The sequence below is a fragment of the Salmo trutta genome, chromosome 16, assembly GCF_901001165.1.
Source record: "Salmo trutta chromosome 16, fSalTru1.1, whole genome shotgun sequence".
NCBI classification, from domain to species: domain Eukaryota; kingdom Metazoa; phylum Chordata; class Actinopteri; order Salmoniformes; family Salmonidae; genus Salmo; species Salmo trutta.
In genome coordinates this window covers 403,104-424,174 of record NC_042972.1, presented here as the reverse complement: position 1 = coordinate 424,174, position 21,071 = coordinate 403,104, and the positions used below count along the sequence as shown (strand labels likewise).

Below are 21,071 nucleotides of genomic sequence, written 5' to 3'. Positions count from 1 at the left end.
CGATTGAAACGCTATTAGCGCGCACCACCGCTAACTAACTAGCCATTTCACATCGGTTACACCCGCACACTAACTCGGTACCGGTGCCCCTGTTTATGGCCTCGTTATTCTTATTGTGTTACTTTTTATTATTTGTTTTTATTTTAGTCTACTTGGTAAATATTTTCTTAACTCTTCTTGAACTGCACTGTTGGTTAAGGGCTTGTAAGTAAGTATTTCACGGTAAAGTCGACACTGCGCATGTGACAAATCAAGTTTGATTTGATTTGATTTGCCAGTTGGTCGGCACATGCTCGGAGTACACGTCCTGGTAATCTGTCTGGCCCTGCGGCCTTGTGTATGTTGACCTGTTTAAATGTCTTACTCAGATCGGCTACGGAGAGCGTGATCACACAGTCGTCCGGAACAGCTGATGCTCTCATGCACGCTTCAGTGTTGCTTGCCTCGAATCGAGCATAGAAGTAATTTAGCTTGTCTGGTAGGCTCGTGTCACTTTCCATCACAGATGTTGCTCTCCAACCTTTTCTCCATCAGAACTGACACCAATATAGTTCACATTCCATCACAGCTGTTGCTTCACCAACTTGTTCTCCATTTCCTCCATTTCATTCGCACTACTCGCCGCCATTTCCGACTCTCCGACGTCGACGTCAGCCTACCTCATTGGGTTCAGCCTGTAGAACAAGCTGCGCAGATTCTGCCACCAGTGTATCAGACTGTCGTTTCCAATGGGCTGGGCTTCCTCTCATCACCATATTTAGTAGTGAGTGGAAACGCCAAGCGGATAGTTTTGATTTATACATCTGGTGAAACATCAGGATCGTTGTTCTATCTAAACCCCAGGGGTGTAATCATTACGCCAATTCTGTTGAAAAGCGGGGGTTTTTTGCAACAGAAACCATTTACTTCAACGGAAACCGCAAACAAGAGTTTTCTATTGGACAAATTCAGGTTAATCCCACCACGTTTCATTCCGTTTCCTCTTTTTGCTTCTGTTTGGTTCTCAAACCCCAGGGGTGTATTCATTAGTCGGGTTTCTGTTGCAAAATGTTTAGTCTGTTACGAAATGTGTTGCAATGGAAACTGTTACTTCAAACGAAAACAAGAGATTCTATTGGACAAATTCATGTAGGTCCTTCCTTGTTAGATCCTGTTTCCTTCAATTTGGTTCCTAGATAGTAAACGTCAACAATAAACAGTTTCTGTTGCAAAACGTTTTGCAACAGACTAATAAACATTTTGCAACGGAATCTGACTAATGAATACACCCCAGAAGTGTTTGGCAAATTCAGGTTAGTCCCTCCCCATTTCGTTCCGTTTGATTCTGTTTAAGAAACAAAATTGGCGGAATGAATACACTCCAGCTGTCATGGAAAAGTCCGCGGTGGGAGAAGCCTCACAATGTTATAATTGAAAAGTTCTCTAAATCAAATTGTCATCTATATGCCTAAAGTTAACAACGTCACATGTCCAATAACACAAAATGCATGCCACGATAATGATTGTGTTGGATTAGGGATTTCATAATTCCAATTATTGTTGAATAAAACTCCAAACATGTCAAATGACTTGTATTAAATATTTTTGTATGCCTTTAAAACAGCCAGATTGGTCTTATTCTAGATTGCTTTATAATATTATCTGACCCTAATCTTGTATCATTTGCATGGATTGCATTTTACAATTGTAAATAGTTTGAATGCGTAGCAAATGAATGTGAAATAACATGTTATGAGGACCCTCGCCACGGTCCGCCACCGTGTATACTGTGGACTCCTACAGCGTTGATCTGCTCCGTGATGAAACGTTCAGGCGCGGGTGAAGGATACCTAAAACTGGACTTTTGCCTTCCGCGTTGGCAATTCCGTTGGTGCCGACTTTTCTCCACGTCAGTTTTGCGTTGTAAACAGATAATATTGGAGCGTTGTTATAAAACACTCATGTAAACATCGACGATAACTTTGTAGTTATCTAAGAAAGCAGCTACCAGTCGCGTCGACAATGTCATTAACGTTACTGGAGACAGATGACAGCTATGACTTTGTTTTTAAAATAGTTTTAGTAGGAGATGTAGGTGTTGGCAAAACTTGTGTGGTTCAACGCTTCAAGTCTGGCAATTTCATGGAAAGACAAGGAAATACGATCGGAGTGGACTTTACCATGAAGACAATGGATATTCAAGGGAAGAGAGTGAAGGTTAGTAGCCTGATGTGAATTGATGAATTCCCATAGTCCAGCCTATGTGACTGTTAACCGCAGTCAACAATACACAGTGGCGGCGCGTATTCATGGCTGCCAAGGGAAGCCAGGCTTCCCCAAAAAATTGACCCCCCCCCAGTAAAAGAAATACATAAACTATTTTATTTCGTCAATCTGTGTTTCATCATTTTCCTTCAATTCGCAAGAGGCTGAATGGACACCATCTCACCAGAGAAACCGCCGAGAGAGCGAAACAGCATGTCTCTGTGTGTGTAGTGATGCTGTATGACATTATTGCCTCCCATAGCATTGAATCCAAGGGAAACCAGCGAGCATTTGCAATAGGGTCCAGCTCTGCCGCTATCTATCAGAGCAGTCGTCCCTCAGGGTCTCTATGCTGCCACCTACTCACTGTATATACACCGGTATGTGGACACCTTCAAATTAGTGGATTCTGCTTTTTCAGCCACACCCGTTGCTGACAGGTGTATAAAATCGAGCACACGGCCATGCAATCAACATAGACAAACATTGGCAGTAGAATGGCCCGTACTGAAGAGCTCAGTGACTTTCAACGTGGCACCACAATAGGATGCCACCTTTCCAACAAGTCAGTTTGTCAAATTTCTTCCCTGTTGTAAGTGCTGTTATTGTGAAGTGAAAACCTCTAGGAGCAACAACGTCTCAGCCCGCGAAGTGGTAGGCCACACAAACTCACAGAACGGGACCTCGGAGTGCTGAAGCGTGTAAAAATCATCTGTCCTCGGGTTGCAACACTACCGAGTTCCAAACTGCCTCTGGAAGCAACGTCAGCACAATAACTGTTGGTCGGGAGCTTCATGAAATGGGTTTCCATGGTTTCCATGGCCGAGCAGCCAAGCGTCGGCTGGAGTGGTGTAAAGCTCGCTGCCATTGGACTCAGGAGCAATTGCACACCAGTGAAAGTAGAGATACATCTATCACTCCAGTGTTAATGCTAAATTGTAATTATTTCGCCACTATGGCCTATTTATTGTATTACCTCCCTAATCTTACTTCATTTGCACACACTGTATATAGACTTTTCTATTGTGTTATTGACTGTACGTTTGTTTATTCCATGTGTAACTCTGTGTTGTTGTTTGTGTCACACTGCTTTGCTTTATCTTGGCCAGGTCGCAGTTGTAAATGAGAACTTGTTCTCAATTGGCCTACCTGGTTAAATAAAGGTGAAATATATATATATTTTTTTAAATGGAAACGTGTTCTCAGAAGTGATGAATCATGCTTCACCATCTGGCAGTCCAACAGACGAATCTGGATTTGGCGGGTGCCAGGAGAACGCTACCTGTCCCAATGCATAGTGTCAACTGTAAAGTTTGGTGGAGGAGGAATAATGGTCTGGGGCTGTTTTTCATGGTTCGGGCCCCTTAGTTCCAATGAAGGGAAATCTTAAAGCGACAGCATACAATGACATTCTAGATGATTCTGTGCTTCCAACTTTGTGGCAACAGTTTGGGGAAGGCCCTTTCCTGTTTCAGCATGATAATGCCCCCATGCACAAAGCGAGATCCATACAGAAATGGTTTGTCAAGATCGATGTGGAAGAACTTGACTAGCCTGCACAGAGCCCTGACCTTAACCCCATCGAACACCTTTGGGATGAATTGGAACACAGACTGCGAGCCAGGCCTAATCGCTCAACATCAGTCCCCGACCTCACTAATGCTCTTGTGGCTGAATGGAAGCAAGTCCCCACAGCAATGTTCCAACATCTAGTGGAAAGCCTTCCCAGAAGAGTAGAGGCTGTTATAACAGCAAAGGGGGGACCAACTCCATAATAATGCCCATGATTTTGGAATGAGATGTTCCACGAGCAGGTGTCCACATACTTTTGGTCATGTAGTGTATGTCATCTCTCGGTGCAGTGCATCTCTCAGGAAAATTGGGGGTGTCGAAAGGAGAGGGCATTTCAAAAGGAACCATATCAGGAGAAATGGGGGTTTTGAAAGGAACCATATAAGGAGAAATGGGGGTTTTGAAAGGAACCATATCAGGAGAAATGGGGGTTTTGAAAGGAACCATATCAGGAGAAATGGGGGTTTTGAAAGGAACCATATGTAAAGTACTACTTAAGTAGTGTTTTGGGGTATCTGTACTTTACTATTTGTTTTTGATAACTTTTACTTCACTACATTCCTTAATAAAATATTGTACTTTTTACTCCATAGATTTTCCCTGACAACCCAAAGTACTTGTTACAGTTTAAATGCTAAGCAGAACAGGAAAATGTTGAAATTCATGCACTTATCAAGAGAACACGTGGTAATCCCTACTGCCTATGTTCTGGTGGACTCAAACATAAATGCATCTTTTGTAAATAGTGTCAGAGTGTTGGAGTGTGTCCCTGGCTAGCCGTAAATATTCAAAACAAGAAAATGGTGCTGACTCCTTTGCTTAATATAAGAAATGTTAAATGATTTATACTTTTACTTTTGATACTTAAGTATATTTAAAACCAAATACTTTTAGACTTTTACTCAAGTAGTATTTTACTGAGTGACTTTCACTTTTACTTTAGTAACTTTCTATTAAGGTATCTATACTTTTACTCAAGTATGAAAATTGGGTACTTTTTCCACCACTGCATTTTAGCCAGGTAGGCAAGGACAACAAGAACTAAGTGTGTACTGTATGACACAGTCATAGACCGTTTTGTCCACATGAAAGAGAGGATGGCATTGGTGTTTCTCAACAAGTAGAGTGAGTCAACATGTTTTTTCTACTTACACACACAGTAATCAGAACCATGGAGAGCCTCATCATATTTAGTTTACTTGGATTGGACTATATTGTTTTTGGTGTCTTTTAGTTGTCACTATATTAGCCTAATCATAGGTGATTTGATGTTGAAATGGTGCTGGAATAGTGGAAACAGCTCCTGGTTTCTTTGACTTGCGGTAGCCTAACTCTCCTGGTTTCTCTGTGACTTGCGGTAGGTAGCCTAACTCTCCTGGTTTCTCTGTGACTTGCGGTAGGTAGCCTAACTCTCCTGGTTTCTCTGTGACTTGTGGTAGGTAGCCTAACTCTCCTGGTTTCTTTGACTTGCGGTAGGTAGCCTAACTCTCCTGGTTTCTGTGACTTGCGGTAGGTAGCCTAACTCTCCTGGTTTCTTTGACTTGCGGTAGGTAGCCTAACTCTCCTGGTTTCTTTGACTTGCGGTAGGTAGCCTAACTCTCCTGGTTTCTCTGTGACTTGCGGTAGGTAGCCTAACTCTCCTGGTTTCTATGTGACTTGCGGTAGGTAGCCTAACTCTCCTGGTTTCTCTGTGACTTGCGGTAGGTAGCCTAACTCTCCTGGTTTCTCTGTGACTTGTGGTAGGTAGCCTAACTCTCCTGGTTTCTTTGACTTGCGGTAGGTAGCCTAACTCTCCTGGTTTCTGTGACTTGCGGTAGGTAGCCTAACTCTCCTGGTTTCTTTGACTTGCGGTAGGTAGCCTAACTCTCCTGGTTTCTCTGTGACTTGCGGTAGGTAGCCTAACTCTCCTGGTTTCTCTGTGACTTGCGGTAGGTAGCCTAACTCTCCTGGTTTCTCTGTGACTTGTGGTAGGTAGCCTAACTCTCCTGGTTTCTTTGACTTGCGGTAGGTAGCCTAACTCTCCTGGTTTCTATGTGACTTGCGGTAGGTAGCCTAACTCTCCTGGTTTCTTTGACTTGCGGTAGGTAGCCTAACTCTCCTGGTTACTTTGACTTGCGGTAGGTAGCCTAACTCTCCTGGTTTCTTTGTGACTTGCGGTAGGTAGCCTAACTCTCCTGGTTTCTTTGTGACTTGCGGTAGGTAGCCTAACTCTCCTGGTTTCTTTCTGACTTGCGGTAGGTAGCCTAACTCTCCTGGTTTCTCTGTGACTTGCGGTAGGTAGCCTAACTCTCCTGGTTTCTCTGTGACTTGTGGTAGGTAGCCTAACTCTCCTGGTTTCTTTGACTTGCGGTAGGTAGCCTAACTCTCCTGGTTTCTGTGTGACTTGCGGTAGGTAGCCTAACTCTCCTGGTTTCTTTGACTTGCGGTAGGTAGCCTAACTCTCCTGGTTTCTTTGTGACTTGCGGTAGGTAGCCTAACTCTCCTGGTTTCTTTGTGACTTGCGGTAGGTAGCCTAACTCTCCTGGTTTCTTTGTGACTTGCGGTAGGTAGCCTAACTCTCCTGGTTTCTGTGACTTGCGGTAGGTAGCCTAACTCCTGGTTTCTCTGTGACTTGCGGTAGGTAGCCTAACTCTCCTGGTTTCTTTGTGACTTGCGGTAGGTAGCCTAACTCTCCTGGTTTCTCTGTGACTTGCGGTAGGTAGCCTAACTCTCTTGGTTTCTTTGTGACTTGCGGTAGGTAGCCTAACTCTCCTGGTTTCTAAATTAGTAGTTTAGTAGTTGAAAATGTCAGAAACATTAACTTGATTGACCATGCTGTAGGGCATGTAGCTGTTTGTTCCATGCGATATGCTTTGTGGACGTCACTGGAGAGATGTTGCTCTCTGGTTTGGTGATGAAACGAAGGTGTGGTTGGCGTTATTCTTCCACTGTGTCGTCTTGTCTCAGCCTTAGGCCAATATATCACAGTGGCAAGGCATATGAACTAACAGGTTATAGAGCAAACAACGCAGTTATCACAACACAAAGCTTGTAATGTGTATTTTTCCCCTGGCTTGCAGTGAGTGGGGAAAATCACTGGGGAAGCCTACTTGCCAATAGGGTACTGCCAATAGGGTACTGCCAATAAGGTACTGCCAATAAGGCACTGCCAATAGGGCACTGCCAATAGGGCACTGCCAATAGGGTACTGCCAATAGGGTACTGTAACAGTATTGGAGGATCTTCCAAATGTCATTACAGGGTTGTTGTTGTCTTACTGTGTTGTTCTCAAGACTGCTCCTGTCATGTATGTAAACAAGCACAGAGTAAACGTAAGGCTGCTGTAACATATTGTAAAACTGTCTGTCTGCTGTCATGAAATTCCACCTTGTCACTAACAACATGTACCATGCCTAGTACTCTACCTACCAGAAGGCAGAGACAGAGCAAACCTCTCCGTTGTCTGATAATATCGCTGTATTGATTGAATATCAGGACAAATGTGTCATATAGTAGGTTATATGTAGCCTGAACACAGGTGAACATATGAGAGGTTATCAGTCCTATGATGTTTAACAAGGTCTCTCGCTCTCCGCCTTGGAGGGATGACATGTAGAAATACAGAGTAGTGGAGCCCTGAGGCCTAGTCAGCAAGCATTGTGTGTGGGTGTGCATGCATGTGTATTTGCAGGTGGCTTCAGGGGGCAGGTAACTGTCAGATAACTGTGATTACCTGGGTTAGGGTTAACTCTGTGACATAACCCTGGGTTAGGGTTAACTCTGAGATTAACCTGGGTTAGGGTTAACTGTGAGATTAACCTGGGTTAGGGTTAACTGTGAGATTAACCTGGGTTAGGGTTAACTGTGAGATTAACCTGGGTTAGGGTTAACTGTGAGATTAACCTGGGTTAGGGCTAACTCTGTGAGATTAACCTGGGTTAGGGCTAACTCTGTGAGATTAACCAGGGTTAGGGCTAACTCTGTGAGATTAACCAGGGTTAGGGCTAACTCTGTGAGATTAACCAGGGTTAGGGTTAACTCTGTGAGATTAACCAGGGTTAGGGCTAACTCTGTGAGATTAACAAGGGTTAGGGTTAACTCTGTGAGATTAACAAGGGTTAGGGCTAACTCTGTGAGATAACCCTGGGTTAGGGCTAACACTGTGAGATTAACCAGGGTTAGGGTTAACTCTGTGAGATTAACCTGGGTTAGGGCTAACTCTGTGAGATTAACCTGGGTTGTATATGTTGTTGTCCAGCTGCAGATCTGGGACACTGCGGGCCAGGAGCGTTTCAGGACGATCACCCAGAGTTATTACCGCAGCACCAACGGAGCCGTCATTGCCTATGACATCACTAAGAGAGGAACCTTCATGGCTGTGCCCAAGTGGATGGAGGACGTCAAGAAATACGGAGGGTCAAACATTGTACCCCTGCTCATCGGTTAGTTAGTTAGTTAGTTGGTAGTTAGTTAGTACTTAGTTAGTTAGTAGTTAGTTAGTTAGTTACTAGGGTCAGACTTTATCTGGAAAGTCTGGATAGTCCATCTATAGATGATAGATGGATAGCTGAATGATTGATTTACAGTTGGGGTTAGGTTTAGAATAAGGGTTAAAGTTAGGGTAAGGGTTAAGTTTAGGATTAGTAGTTAGTTGAAATATTACTGATGGTCTTTAAAGCATCTACAGATGGATTATCCTAATAAAGGGTTACTAGTTAGTTTATTACTGACCTGTTTTAAAAACAGATAAAGCAACATCTCACGGCACAACTCTTCTCCTCTATTTGACCTAGATGTTTTGTGTGTATGTATTGATACACTGCCGATTTTGCAGTGTTTCCTACTTACAAAGCATGTAGAGGTCTGTAATTTTTATCATAGGTACACTTCAACTGTGAGAGACGGAATCTAAAACAAAAATCCAGAAAATCACATTGTATGATTTTTAAGTAATTGATTAGCATTTTATTGCATGACATAAGTATTTGATCACCTACCAACCAGTAAGAATTCTGGCTCTCACAGACCTGTTAGTTTTTCTTTAAGAAGCCCTCCTGTTCTCCACTCATTACCTGTATTAACTGCACCTGTTTGAACTCGTTACCTGTATAAAATACACCTGTCCACACACTCAATCAGACAGACTCCAACAAATCAAATCAAATCAAATTTATTTATATAGCCCTTCGTACATCAGCTGAAATCTCAAAGTGCTGTACAGAAACCCAGCCTAAAACCCCAAACAGCAAGCAATGCATGTGAAAGAAGCACGGTGGCTGGGAAAAACTCCCTAGGAAAAACTCCTGAGAAAGGCCAAAAACCTAGGAAGAAACCTAGAGAGGAACCAGGCTATGAGGGGTGGCCAGTCCTCTTCTGGCTGTGCCGGGTGGATATTATAACAGAACATGGTCAAGATGTTAAAATGTTCGTAAATGACCAGCATGGTCAAATAATAATAATCATAGTAATTGTCGAGGGTGCAACAAGCACGTCCGGTGAACAGGTCAGGGTTCCGTAGCCGCAGGCAGAACAGTTGAAACTGGAGCAGCAGCATGGCCAGGTGGACTGGGGACAGCAAGGAGTCATCATGCCAGGTAGTCCTAGGGCTCAGGTCCTCCGAGAGAGAGAAAGAAAGAAAGAAAGAGAGAATTAGAGAGAGCATATTTACATTCACACAGGACACTGGATAAGACAAGAGAATACTCCAGATGTAACAGACTGACCCTAGCCCCCCGACACATAAACTACTGCAGCATAAATACTGGAGGCTGAGACAGGAGGGATCAGAAGACACTGTGGCCCCATCCGATGATACCCTCGGACAGGGCCAAACAGGCAGGATATAACCCCACCCACTTTGCCAAAGCACAGCCCCCACACCACTAGAGGGATATCTACAACCACCAACTTACCGTCCGAAGACAAGGCCGAGTATAGCCCACAAAGATGTCCGCCACGGCACAACCCAAGGGGGGGCGCCAACCCAGACAGGAAGACCACGTCAGTGGCTCAACCTACTCAAGTGACGCACCCCTCCCATGGACGGCATGGAAGAACACCAGTAAGTCAGTGACTCAGCCCCTGTAAAAGGGTTAGAGGCAGAGAATCCCAGTGGGAAGAGGGGAACCGACAAGGCAGAGACAGCAAGGGCGGTTCGTTGCTCCAGCCTTTCCGTTCACCTTCACACTCCTGGGCCAGACTATACTTAATCATAGGACCTACTGAAGAGATAAGTCTTCAGTAAAGACTTAAAGGTTGAGACTGAGTCTGCGTCTCTCACATGGGTAGGCAGACCATTCCATAAAAATGGAGCTCTATAGGAGAAAGCCCTACCTCCAGCCGTTTGCTTAGAAATTCTAGGGACAATTAGGAGGCCTGCGTCTTGTGACCGTAGCGTACGTGTAGGTATGTACGGCAGGACCAAATCGGAAAGATAGGTAGGAGCAAGCCCATGTAATGCTTTGTAGGTTAGCAGTAAAACCTTGAAATCAGCCCTTGCCTTAACAGGAAGCCAGTGTAGGGAAGCTAGCACTGGAGTAATATGATCAAATTTTTTGGTTCTAGTCAGGATTCTAGCAGCCGTATTTAGCACTAACTGAAGTTTGTTTAGTGCTTTATCCGGGTAGCCGGAAAGTAGAGCATTGCAGTAGTCGAGCCTAGAAGTAACAAAAGCATGGATTAATTTTTCTGCGTCATTTTTGGACAGAAAGTTTCTGATTTTTGCAATGTTACGTAGATGGAAAAAAGCTGTCCTTGAAGCAGTCTTGATATGTTCTTCAAAAGAGAGATCAGGGTCCAGAGTAACGCCGAGGTCCTTCACAGTTTTATTTGAGACGACTGTACAACCATCCAGATTAATTGTCAGATTCAACAGAAGATCTCTTTGTTTCTTGGGACCTAGGACAAGCATCTCTGTTTTGTCCGAGTTTAAAAGTAGAAAATTTGCAGCCATCCACTTCCTTATGTCTGAAACACAGGCTTCTAGCGAGGGCAATTTTGGGGCTTCACCATGTTTCATTGAAATGTACAGCTGTGTGTCGTCCGCATAGCAGTGAAATTTAACATTATGTTTTCGAATGACATCCCCAAGAGGTAAAATATATAGTGAAAACAATAGTGGTCCTAGAACGGAACCTTGAGGAACACCGAAATGTACAATTGATTTGTCAGAGGACGAACCATTCACAGAGACAAACTGATATCTTTCCGACAGATAAGATCTAAACCAGGCCAGAACTTGTCCATGTAGACCAATTTGGGTTTCCAATCTCTCCAAAAGAATGTGGTGATCGATGGTATCAAAAGCGGCACTAAGATCTAGGAGCACGAGGACAGATGCAGAGCCTCGGTCTGACGTCATTAAAAGGTCATTTACCACCTCTCCACAATGGCCAAGACCAGAGAGCTGTGTAAGGACATCAGGGATAAAATTGTTGACCTGCCCAAGGCTGGGATGGGCTACAGGACAATAGGCAAGCAGCTTGGTGAGTAGGCAACAACTGTTGGTGCAATTATTAGAAAATGGAAGAAGTTCAAGATGACGGTCAATCACCCTCGGTCTGGGGCTCCATGCAAGATCTCACCTCGTGGGGCATCAATGATCATGAGGAAGGTGAGGGATCAGCCCAGAACTACACGGCAGGACTTGGTCAATGACCTGAAGAAAGCTGGGACCACAGTCTCAAAGAAAACCATAAGTAACACACTACGGCGTCATGGATTAAAATCCTGCAGCGCACGCAAGGTCCCCCTGCTCAAGCCAGCGCATGTCCAGGCCCATCTCAAGTTTGCCAAGACCATCTGGATGATCCAGAGGAGGAATGGGAGAAGGTCATGTGGTCTGATGAGACAAAAATAGAGCTTTTTGGTCTAAACTCCACTTGCCGTGTTTGGAGGAAGAAGAAGGATGAGTTCAACCCCAATAACACTATCCCAACCGTGAAGCATGGAGGTGGAAACATCATTTTTGGGGATGCTTTTCTGCAAAGGGGACAGGACGACTGCACCGTATTGAGGGGAGGATGGATGGGGCCATGTATCGCGAGATCAGTAAGACCATTGAAGATGGGTTGTGTCTGGGTCTTCCAGCATGACAACGACCCGAAACACACAGCCAGGGCAACTAAGGAGTGGCTCCGTAAGAAGCATCTCAAGGTCCTGGAGTGGCCTAGCCAGTCTCCAGACCTGAACCCAATAGAAAATCTTTGGAGGGAGCTGAAAGTCCGTATTGTCCAGCGACAGCCCCGAAACCTGAAGGATCTGGAGAAGGTCTGTATGGAGGAGTGGGCCAAAATCCCTGCTGCAGTGTGTGCAAACCTGGTCAAGAACTACAGGAAACGTATGATCTCTGTAATTGCAAACAAAGGTTTCTGTACCAAATATTAAGTTCTGCTTTTCTGATGTATCAAATACTTATGTCATGCAATAAAATGCAAATTAATTACTTAAAAATTATACAATGTGTTTTTCTGGATTTTTGTTTTAGATTCCGTCTCTCACAGTTGAAGTGTACCTATGATAGAAATTACAGACCTCTACATGCTTTGTAAGTAGGAAACACTGCCGATTTTGCAGGTTATCAAATACTTGTTCTCCCCACTGTCTGTAGGCTATGTTTGCCTTTTTTACATTTGTAGTTCTGTCCTTGAGCTGTTCTTGTCTATTAATGTTCTGTATTATGTCATGTTTCATGTTTTGAGTGGAGCCCAGGAAGACTAGCTGCTGCTTTAGAAACCGCTAATGGGGATCCTAATAAAATACCACAATACCCTATGGACTGGCTGGCCCCTATGGACTGGCTGGCCCCTATGGACTGGCTGGCCCCTATAGACTGGCTGGCCCCTATGGACTGGCTGGCTGGCCCCTATGGACTGGCTGGCTGGCCCCTATGGACTGACTGGCTGGCCCCTATGGACTGACTGGCTGGCCCCTATGGACTGGCTGGCCCCTATGGACTGGCTGACTGGCCCCTATGGACTGGCTGGCCTCTATGGACTGGCTGGCTGGCCCCTATGGACTGGCTGGCCCCTATGGACTGACTGGCTGGCCCCTATGGACTGGCTGACTGGCCCCTATGGACTGGCTGGCCCCTATGGACTGGCCCCTATGGACTGGCTGACTGGCCCCTATGGACTGACTGACTGGCTGGCTGGCTGACTGGTCCCTATGGACTGACTGACTGGCTGGCTGGCTGACTGGTCCCTATGTATGGACTGACTGACTGGTCCCTATGTATGAACTGACTGACTGGCCCCTATGGACTGACTGACTGACTGACTGGTCCCTATGTATTGACTGTCTGACTGACTGGTCCCTATGTATTGATTGGCTGACTGGCCCCTATGGACTGGCTGACTGGCCCCTATGGACTGGCTGGCCCCTATGGACTGGCCCCTATGGACTGGCTGACTGGCCCCTATGGACTGACTGACTGGCTGGCTGGCTGACTGGTCCCTATGGACTGACTGACTGGCTGGCTGGCTGGCTGGCTGACTGGTCCCTATGTATGGACTGACTGACTGGTCCCTATGTATGAACTGACTGACTGGTCCCTATGGACTGACTGACTGACTGGTCCCTATGTATTGACTGGCTGACTGACTGGTCCCTATGTATTGATTGGCTGACTGGCCCCAATGGACTTACTGACTGGCTGACTGGTCCCTATGTACGGACTGACTGGCTGACTGGTCCCTATGGACTGACTGACTGGCTGGCTGGCTGGCTGGCTGACTGGTCCCTATGTATGGACTGACTGACTGGTCCCTATGTATGAACTGACTGACTGGTCCCTATGGACTGACTGACTGACTGGTCCCTATGTATTGACTGGCTGACTGACTGGTCCCTATGTATTGATTGGCTGACTGGCCCCAATGGACTTACTGACTGGCTGACTGGTCCCTATGTACGGACTGACTGGCTGACTGGTCCCTATGGACTGACTGGCCCTTTTGGACTGACTAACTGACATAGTGGCCCCTATGGATTGACTGACTGGTTGACTGACTGGCCCCTATGGACTGACAAGTTGACTGAGTGAATGGCCCCTATTGACTGACTGGCCCCTATGGGCTGACTGACTGACATAGTGGCCCCGATGGATGGACTGACTGACTGACTGGCCCCTATGGACTGATTGACTCTGCAACAGCTAATGGGGATCCTAATAAAATAGAATAAATACCAAATACCCCATTGTGTCCTCACCTCGACTCTCACCTCTCTCCTCCTGTCCTCTCATCTTTACCTCTCCTCCAACCTCTCCTCCTTTTCCTCAACTCTCCTCCTCACCGCTTCACCTTTCCTCCTCTCCCTTTACCTGTCCCCATCACCTCTCCTCCCCTTCCCTTTACCTGTCCCCATCACCTCTCCTCCCCTTCCCTTACCTGTCCCCTTCACCTCTCCTCCCCTTCCCTTTACCTGTCCCCATCACCTCTCCTCCCCTTCCCTTTACCTGTCCCCATCACCTCTCCTCCCCTTCCCTTTACCTGTCCCCTTCACCTCTCCTCCCCTTCCCTTACCTGTCCCCTTCACCTCTCCTCCCCTTCCCTTACCTGTCCCCTTCACCTCTCCTCCTCTTCCCTTACCTGTCCCCATCACCTCTCCTTCCCTTACCTGTCCCCTTCACCTCTCCTCCTCTTCCCTTACCCGCCCCCTTCACCTCTCCTCCTCTTCTCTTACCTGTCCCCTTCACCTCTCCTCCTCTTCCCTTACCTGTCCCCATCACCTCTCCTCCTCTCCTCTCCCCTCTCCTTACCTGTCCTCTCATCTCACATGTCCTCCTCACCTCCTCTCCTCACTTCTCCCCTATCCATACCTGTCCTCCTCTCTTCTCCTACCTGTCCTCTCCCATCTCTCCTCTTCCTCACCTCTACTCTCCCACCTGTCCTCTCCCCTCTACCCCCTCACCTCTCCTCACCTGTCCTCCCTCTGCTCGGTCCTCCTCTCTTCTCTCTCTCTCCTCAGGGAATAAGTCTGACCTGGTGGATCAGCGTGAGGTGTCGTTAGAAGATGCCCAGACCATGGCCCACCAGCTGGAGTTCCTGACGGCCATTGAGACGTCGGCTAAAGACTCCTCCAACGTGGATGAGGCCTTTAACAAGATGGCCGCCGAGCTCATCCTGCGCCACGGGGGACCCATGTTCAACGAGAATGTGACGGAAAGCTTCAAACTCAACAGCAAAGACATGGGCGGAGAAGGCTGGGGCTGTGGCTGCTGATAGGTGGAGAGGGGACTTTACATGTTGATAATTCAAAGGTTGAGAAACCTTTTGATGTAGCAATACCTGTTCTTTATGGGGGGAGGGGGGCATGACCTGCACAGAAATATTTCACAGAGAGAAAAGTGGATGTTATTGGACGTAAATAGAATCTCTGATCCAGAGAGTTGATCTGAACCACTATTGGAGTCACACCCTGACTTTTACTTCCCAGAGCATGTAGCTGTGCTGTCCCTCCCTGCCCTTTAAACGGAGACTGACAGGCCTGACAGGAAATGTTAAATCTATCACTTCATATGGTGTGGCGGCCTGACATCACAGATGATTATTGAACCTTGTTCTGTAAACAGTATTACAGTGTAGGAGATATATAAACCTGCCAAGTAAGTCATTACATTATTATTGATGATGATGTTTTTATGGGGAGGACAGAGTACATACACGTACCATAGACTTTGATATTTTTGCACAGTGATTATTGTTAGAAATTGACCTGCCATGTTTGAAGTTGTGCGGTATGTCAAGGAAAGGTGCATGGTGTGCCTAGTGTTGCACATCAGTGTAATCTTGATTCTGAATGCTTGTTGAACCATGACTGACACAATCACAGTCTCCTGTGAAGACTAGAGGAGCACACAGTGCGTTTGGAAAGTATTCAGACCCCTTGACTTTGTCCACATTTTGTTAGATTACAGCCTTATTCTAAAATGGATTAAATAAAAATGATTCCTCATCAATCTACACACAATACCCCATAATGACATCACAATACCCCATAATGACAAAGCAAAACTGTTTTTTAGATATTTTTGCAAATATAGTACAAATAAAAACAGATACCTTATTTATATAAGTATTCAGACCCTTTGCTATGAGACATCCTTGAGATGTTTGTACAACTTGATTGGAGTCCACCTGTGGTAAATTCAATTGATTGGACATGATTTGGAAAGGCACACACCTGTCTATATAAAGGTCCCACAGTTGACAGTGCATGTCAGAGAAAAATCAATCCGTGAGGTCGAAGGAATTGTCCGTAGAGCTCCAAGACAGGATTGTGTCAAGGCACAGATCTGGGGAAGGGTACCAAAACATTTCTTCAGCATTGAAGATCCCCAAGAACACAGTGGCCTCCATCATTCTTAAATTGAAGAAGTTTGGAACCACCAAGACTCGACATAGAACTGGCCGCCCAGCTAAACTGAGCAAGGGCCTTGGTCAGGGAGGTGAGCAAGAACCCGATGGTCTCTGACAGAGCTCCAAAGTACCTCTGTGGAGATGGGAGAAACTTCCGGAAGGACAATCATCTCTGCAGTAGTCCACCCATCAGGCCTTAATGAAAACCTGCTCCAGAGTGCTCAGGACCTCAGGCTGGGGCGAAGGTTCACCATCCAACAGGACAACGACCCTAAGCACACAGCCAAGACAACGCAGGAGTGGCTTTGGGACGAGTCACTGAATGTCCTTGAGTTGCCCGGACTTGAATCCGATCGAACATCTTTGGAGAGACCTGAAAATATCTGCAGCGACGCTCCCCATCCAACCTGACAGAGCTTGAGAAGATCTGCAGAGAAGAATGAGAGAAACTCCCCAAATACAGGTGTGCCAAGTTTGTAGCGTCATACCCAAGAAGACTCTAGGCTGTAATCACTGCCAAAGGTGCTTCAACAAAGTGTTGAGTAAAGGGTCTGAATACTTATGTAAATTTTATTTCAGCTTCTATTTTTTTTATTTATATATATATATATATACACACACACACACACACACACACAAATTAGCAACATTTTCTAAAAATGTTTTTGCTTTGCAATTGTGGGGTATTGTGTGTAGATTGATTGAGGGGGGAAACAATTTAATCCATTTTAGAATAAGGCTGTAATGTAACAAAATGTGGAAAAAGTCAAGGGGTCAGAATACTTTCCGGATGCACTGTATGTGTTGTACCATGTTTGTACTGCGGGAAGGGAGTACTAGGATGTTTTTCTATCTGTCTCAGGCTTGTAGGTGGAATGCAAGGGTTGTGAATTAACTTTCTGTAGAGTACCATTTACTTTCTATGGGACTGTACATTCTGAAGGAGATCGATGGATTTCGATCACACGTGTCAAATAGCTTTTTGAAATGTGCTAGTTAAAGTATATATCCAGTTTTAAAATACTTAATCAGTTTCAGGAAATATGCCACATTTTAATAACTTGGTTGAAATGGTAGTCATGGCTCTATTTAATACTGTATGTTTCCCAGCCTCTGTTCTGGACCTGGGGACTGTGAAGAGACCTCTGGTTGGATGTGTTGTACTGATGGGTGTCTGGACTGTGAAGAGACCTCTGGTTGGATGTGTTGTACCGATGGGTGTCTGGACTGTGAAGAGACCTCTGGTTGGATGTGTTGTACCGATGGGTGTCTGGACTGTGAAGAGACCTCTGGTTGGATGTGTTGTACCGATGGGTGTCTGGACTGTGAAGAGACCTCTGGTTGGATGTGTTGTGTTGTACCGATGGGTGTCTGGACTGTGAAGAGACCTCTGGTTGGATGTGTTGTACTGATGGGTGTCTGGACTGTGAAGAGACCTCTGGTTGGATGTGTGGTACCGATGGGTGTCTGGACTGTGTGCGAACTGCTTGAACAGACAGTTTGGTACCATCAACAACTCGCACAAAGACCAATAGTGATGCAGTCGATCTCTCCTCAACTTTAGCCAGGAGAGACTGACATGCCTGTTACTGACACTTTCCCTTTGTTTACATCTAAGTGCGATACGTGCTGCTTTGTTCTGGACCAACTGCAATTTACCTATGTCCTTTGGGTTAGGGTTATGTCTTTTGGGTTAGGGTTATGTCTTTTGGGTTAGGGTTATGTCTTTTGGGTTAGGGTTATGTCCTTTGGGTTATGGTTATGTCCTTTGGGTTAGGGTTATGTCCTTTGGGTTAGGGTTAGTTATTTCCTTTGGGTTATGTCCTTTGGGTTATGTCCTTTGGGTTAGGGTTATGTCGTTTGGGTTAGGGTTATGTCGTTTGGGTTAGGGTTATGTCCTTTGGGTTTGGGTTGTGTCCTTTGGGTTAGGGTTAGGGTTGTGTCCTTTGGGTTAGGGTTAGGGTTGTGTCCTTTGGGTTAGGGTTAGGGTTGTGTCCTTTGGGTTAGGGTTAGGGTTATGTCATTTGGGTTAGGGTTATGTCCTTTGGGTTAGAGTTAGGGTTATGTCCTTTGGGTTAGGGTTATGTCCTTTGGGTTAGGGTTAGAGTTATTTCCTTTGGGTTAGAGTTATGTCCTTTGGGTTAGGGTTATGTCCTTTGATGCACATGACCACACATTACGGACTGTGGTTCCAAAAAAATACCAATTAAGAATTTGGTCGGGATTCGACTACTGGTATCATATGAACACAAATAAGACATGGAAAATGTTAAATGAGCTTTAAAATGGAAACCTTTTCCCTTTGCTTCATGACATAATGTGTAGAATTGAATAAATTAGCTTTAAAATGGAAACCTTTTCCCTTTGCTTCATGACATAATGTGTAGAATTGCATAAATTAGCTTTAAAATGGAAACCTTTTCCCTTTGCTCCATGGCATAATGTGTAGAATTGCATAAATTAGCTTTAAAATGGAAACCTTTTCCCTTTGCTCCATGGCATAATGTGTAGAATTGCATAAATTAGCTTTAAAATGGAAACCTTTTCCCTTTGCTCCATGGCATAATGTGTAGAATTGCATAAATTAGCTTTAAAATGGAAACCTTTTCCCTTTGCTTCATGACATAATGTGTAGAATTGCATAAATTAGCTTTAAAATGGAAACCTTTTCCCTTTGCTCCATGGCATAATGTGTAGAATTGCATAAATTAGCTTTAAAATGGAAACCTTTTCCCTTTGCTCCATGGCATAATGTGTAGAATTGCATAAATTAGCTTTAAAATGGAAACCTTTTCCCTTTGCTCCATGGCATAATGTGTAGAATTGCAGGAAATTAACTTTAGAATTGCTAATTCTCTCTGCAACAATATATATATTTTTTACAGTTTGAGGTTGCATGGGTTGTGAGGTGGGGGTTTACTACGTCGATAAATGACAATATCAATCCGGACCTTTGCCACCAAGGACATTTGTGTGACAGGACCTACTCGAATAGTATTTGAGAACCCCTGTTCTAGATGAACAGAGTGCCTTTCTCTGTTATTGAGTTGTGGAGAGAGATATGACAGAAGATAGAATAGACAATGGAATCATAATGTGTAACTATTCAGTTATTCCACATTTTTTATAAGAGTGAGGTGTTGTCGTCAGTGAATGTTTGTTTTTCATCTTTGTATTCTGAACCTGATCTGTTCATGTCATTATCTTAGGAAGACCTTTTCTTTGGTTTGATGGTTGCAGTACTATTGGTGGGCTTTTGAGGGACTGAGGGAAACCAGTTCAGGTTATTTGTCTTTTATCAACAATAGCAAATTAGATAAATATTGTTAATCTTAACTTGTTAATAAAATAAATACCATAGCCTATACATGCAGTTACTATTCAGTGGTCACCTTCTCTAGCCCCGTTTATACCTGCTGCTAACGTGTCCTTCATCCGGTTCTTGTCCTGATCTTGCCTGTTTACACTTATAAGATCTGATCAAAATCAGTTCACAATGCGTCTTTTAATCGTCTACAAATGTGGGCACAATCAGAATGTGGACAAGACAAGGACAAAGGACGCAAATTAGAACCAGGTATAAGCGTGGCTGATGTGCCATAATCACAGTCTGTCTTCAATAAAGTTACAATATTTGTAATCCGTATAAATACCTTGACATTTAATTTGTTAACTTAACATTTTATACATGGAAAAGATTACTTATTGGCAATTCATACAATGAAATACAGTAATATAAATGCATACATTGCAGATCCTATGAGATGCACAAATATGTGAACATATGTACTTAGTGTAAGTATAAAATATCTTTCAACTTATTTACAAGTTAAGGCACTATAAAATAAAACCATACTCAATGATTGGATGTTTTACTGCATACAGTACAGGATTGTTCTAGAAGACTTCTGCACTATTCTACTCTAATGCGTTCATTTCTGATGGCATGTCCTGACATCATACGTGCATATGAAACCATTATCTGACCAGGGACAGGCCTAGACCTATCTGGTCATGGTATAACAGCTAGTACAGGCAGCCATGCTGTACTGTTCACGATCGGTCAGACCCATTCAGATATACAGGACAAAGACTTACTATTCTCTAATAGTGCATTGTTGCTTTTGTTTTCAGTACAGTCAATGCAGTTATTTACAATTAAGGGAAGGTGGGGATACCTTGTCAGTTGTACAACTGAATGCTTTCAACTGAAATGTGTCTTCCACATTTTAACCAACCCCTCTGAATCAGAGAGGTAAGGGGGGCTGCCTTAATCGACATCCACGTCTTCGGCGCCCAGGGAACAGTTGGTTAACAGTTAACAGTGGGTTAACTGCCTTGCTCAGGGGCAGAATGACAGATTTTTACCTTGTCAGCTCTGGGATTCAATCCCGCAACCTTTCGGGTTATTGGCCCAACGCTTAAACCACTAGGCTACCATAATCTAACTCATCTAAAGTACAAAAAGTTGTTAGAAGATCATGCTATCACATATCTGGTATCTACCTGCCCTCAATACAAAGTCTACCTGCTTTTCAATCGCTTTGAAAAGTAACCTGATCAAATATAGTACCAGTCGAACGTTTGGACACACCTACTCATTCCAGGGTTTGTCTTTATTACTATTTTCTACATTGTAGAATAATGGTGAACACATCAAAACTATGAAATAACACATATGGAATCATGTAGTAACCAAAAAACTGTTAAACAAATCAAAATATATTTTATATTTGAGATTCTTCAAAGTAGCCACCCTTTGCCTTGATGACAGTTTTGCACACGCTTGACATTCTCTCAACCAGCTTCATGAGGTAGTCACCTGGAACACATTTCAATTAACATGTGTGCCTTGTTAAAAGATAATTTGTGGAATTTCTTTCCTTCTTAATGCGTTTGAGCCAATCAGTTGTGTTG

At 44.4% G+C, this 21,071-nt stretch overlaps 1 protein-coding gene across 1 annotated transcript; it reads left to right on the top strand.

The window, feature by feature from the left end:
• Positions 1-1,805: 1,805 nt before the first annotated feature.
• Positions 1,806-15,416, top strand: rab43 (RAB43, member RAS oncogene family). Its single transcript, XM_029692710.1, has 3 exons — positions 1,806-2,196; positions 8,054-8,237; positions 14,764-15,416. Exons 1-3 carry the CDS (start codon positions 2,002-2,004, stop codon positions 15,015-15,017), a joined length of 633 nt encoding a protein of 210 aa, XP_029548570.1. The 5' UTR covers positions 1,806-2,001; the 3' UTR covers positions 15,018-15,416.
• The last annotated feature ends 5,655 nt before the right edge of the window (positions 15,417-21,071 follow it).

Bases quoted from the DNA above. Each gene is read 5' to 3' on its own strand.
- rab43 (XM_029692710.1), top strand. From the start codon at position 2,002: ATGTCATTAACGTTACTGGAGACAGATGACAGCTATGACTTTGTTTTT. The intron at 2,197-8,053 runs GTTAGTAGCCTG...GTTGTTGTCCAG, and splicing joins TTCAAGGGAAGAGAGTGAAG to CTGCAGATCTGGGACACTGC. The intron at 8,238-14,763 runs GTTAGTTAGTTA...CTCTCTCCTCAG, and splicing joins CATTGTACCCCTGCTCATCG to GGAATAAGTCTGACCTGGTG.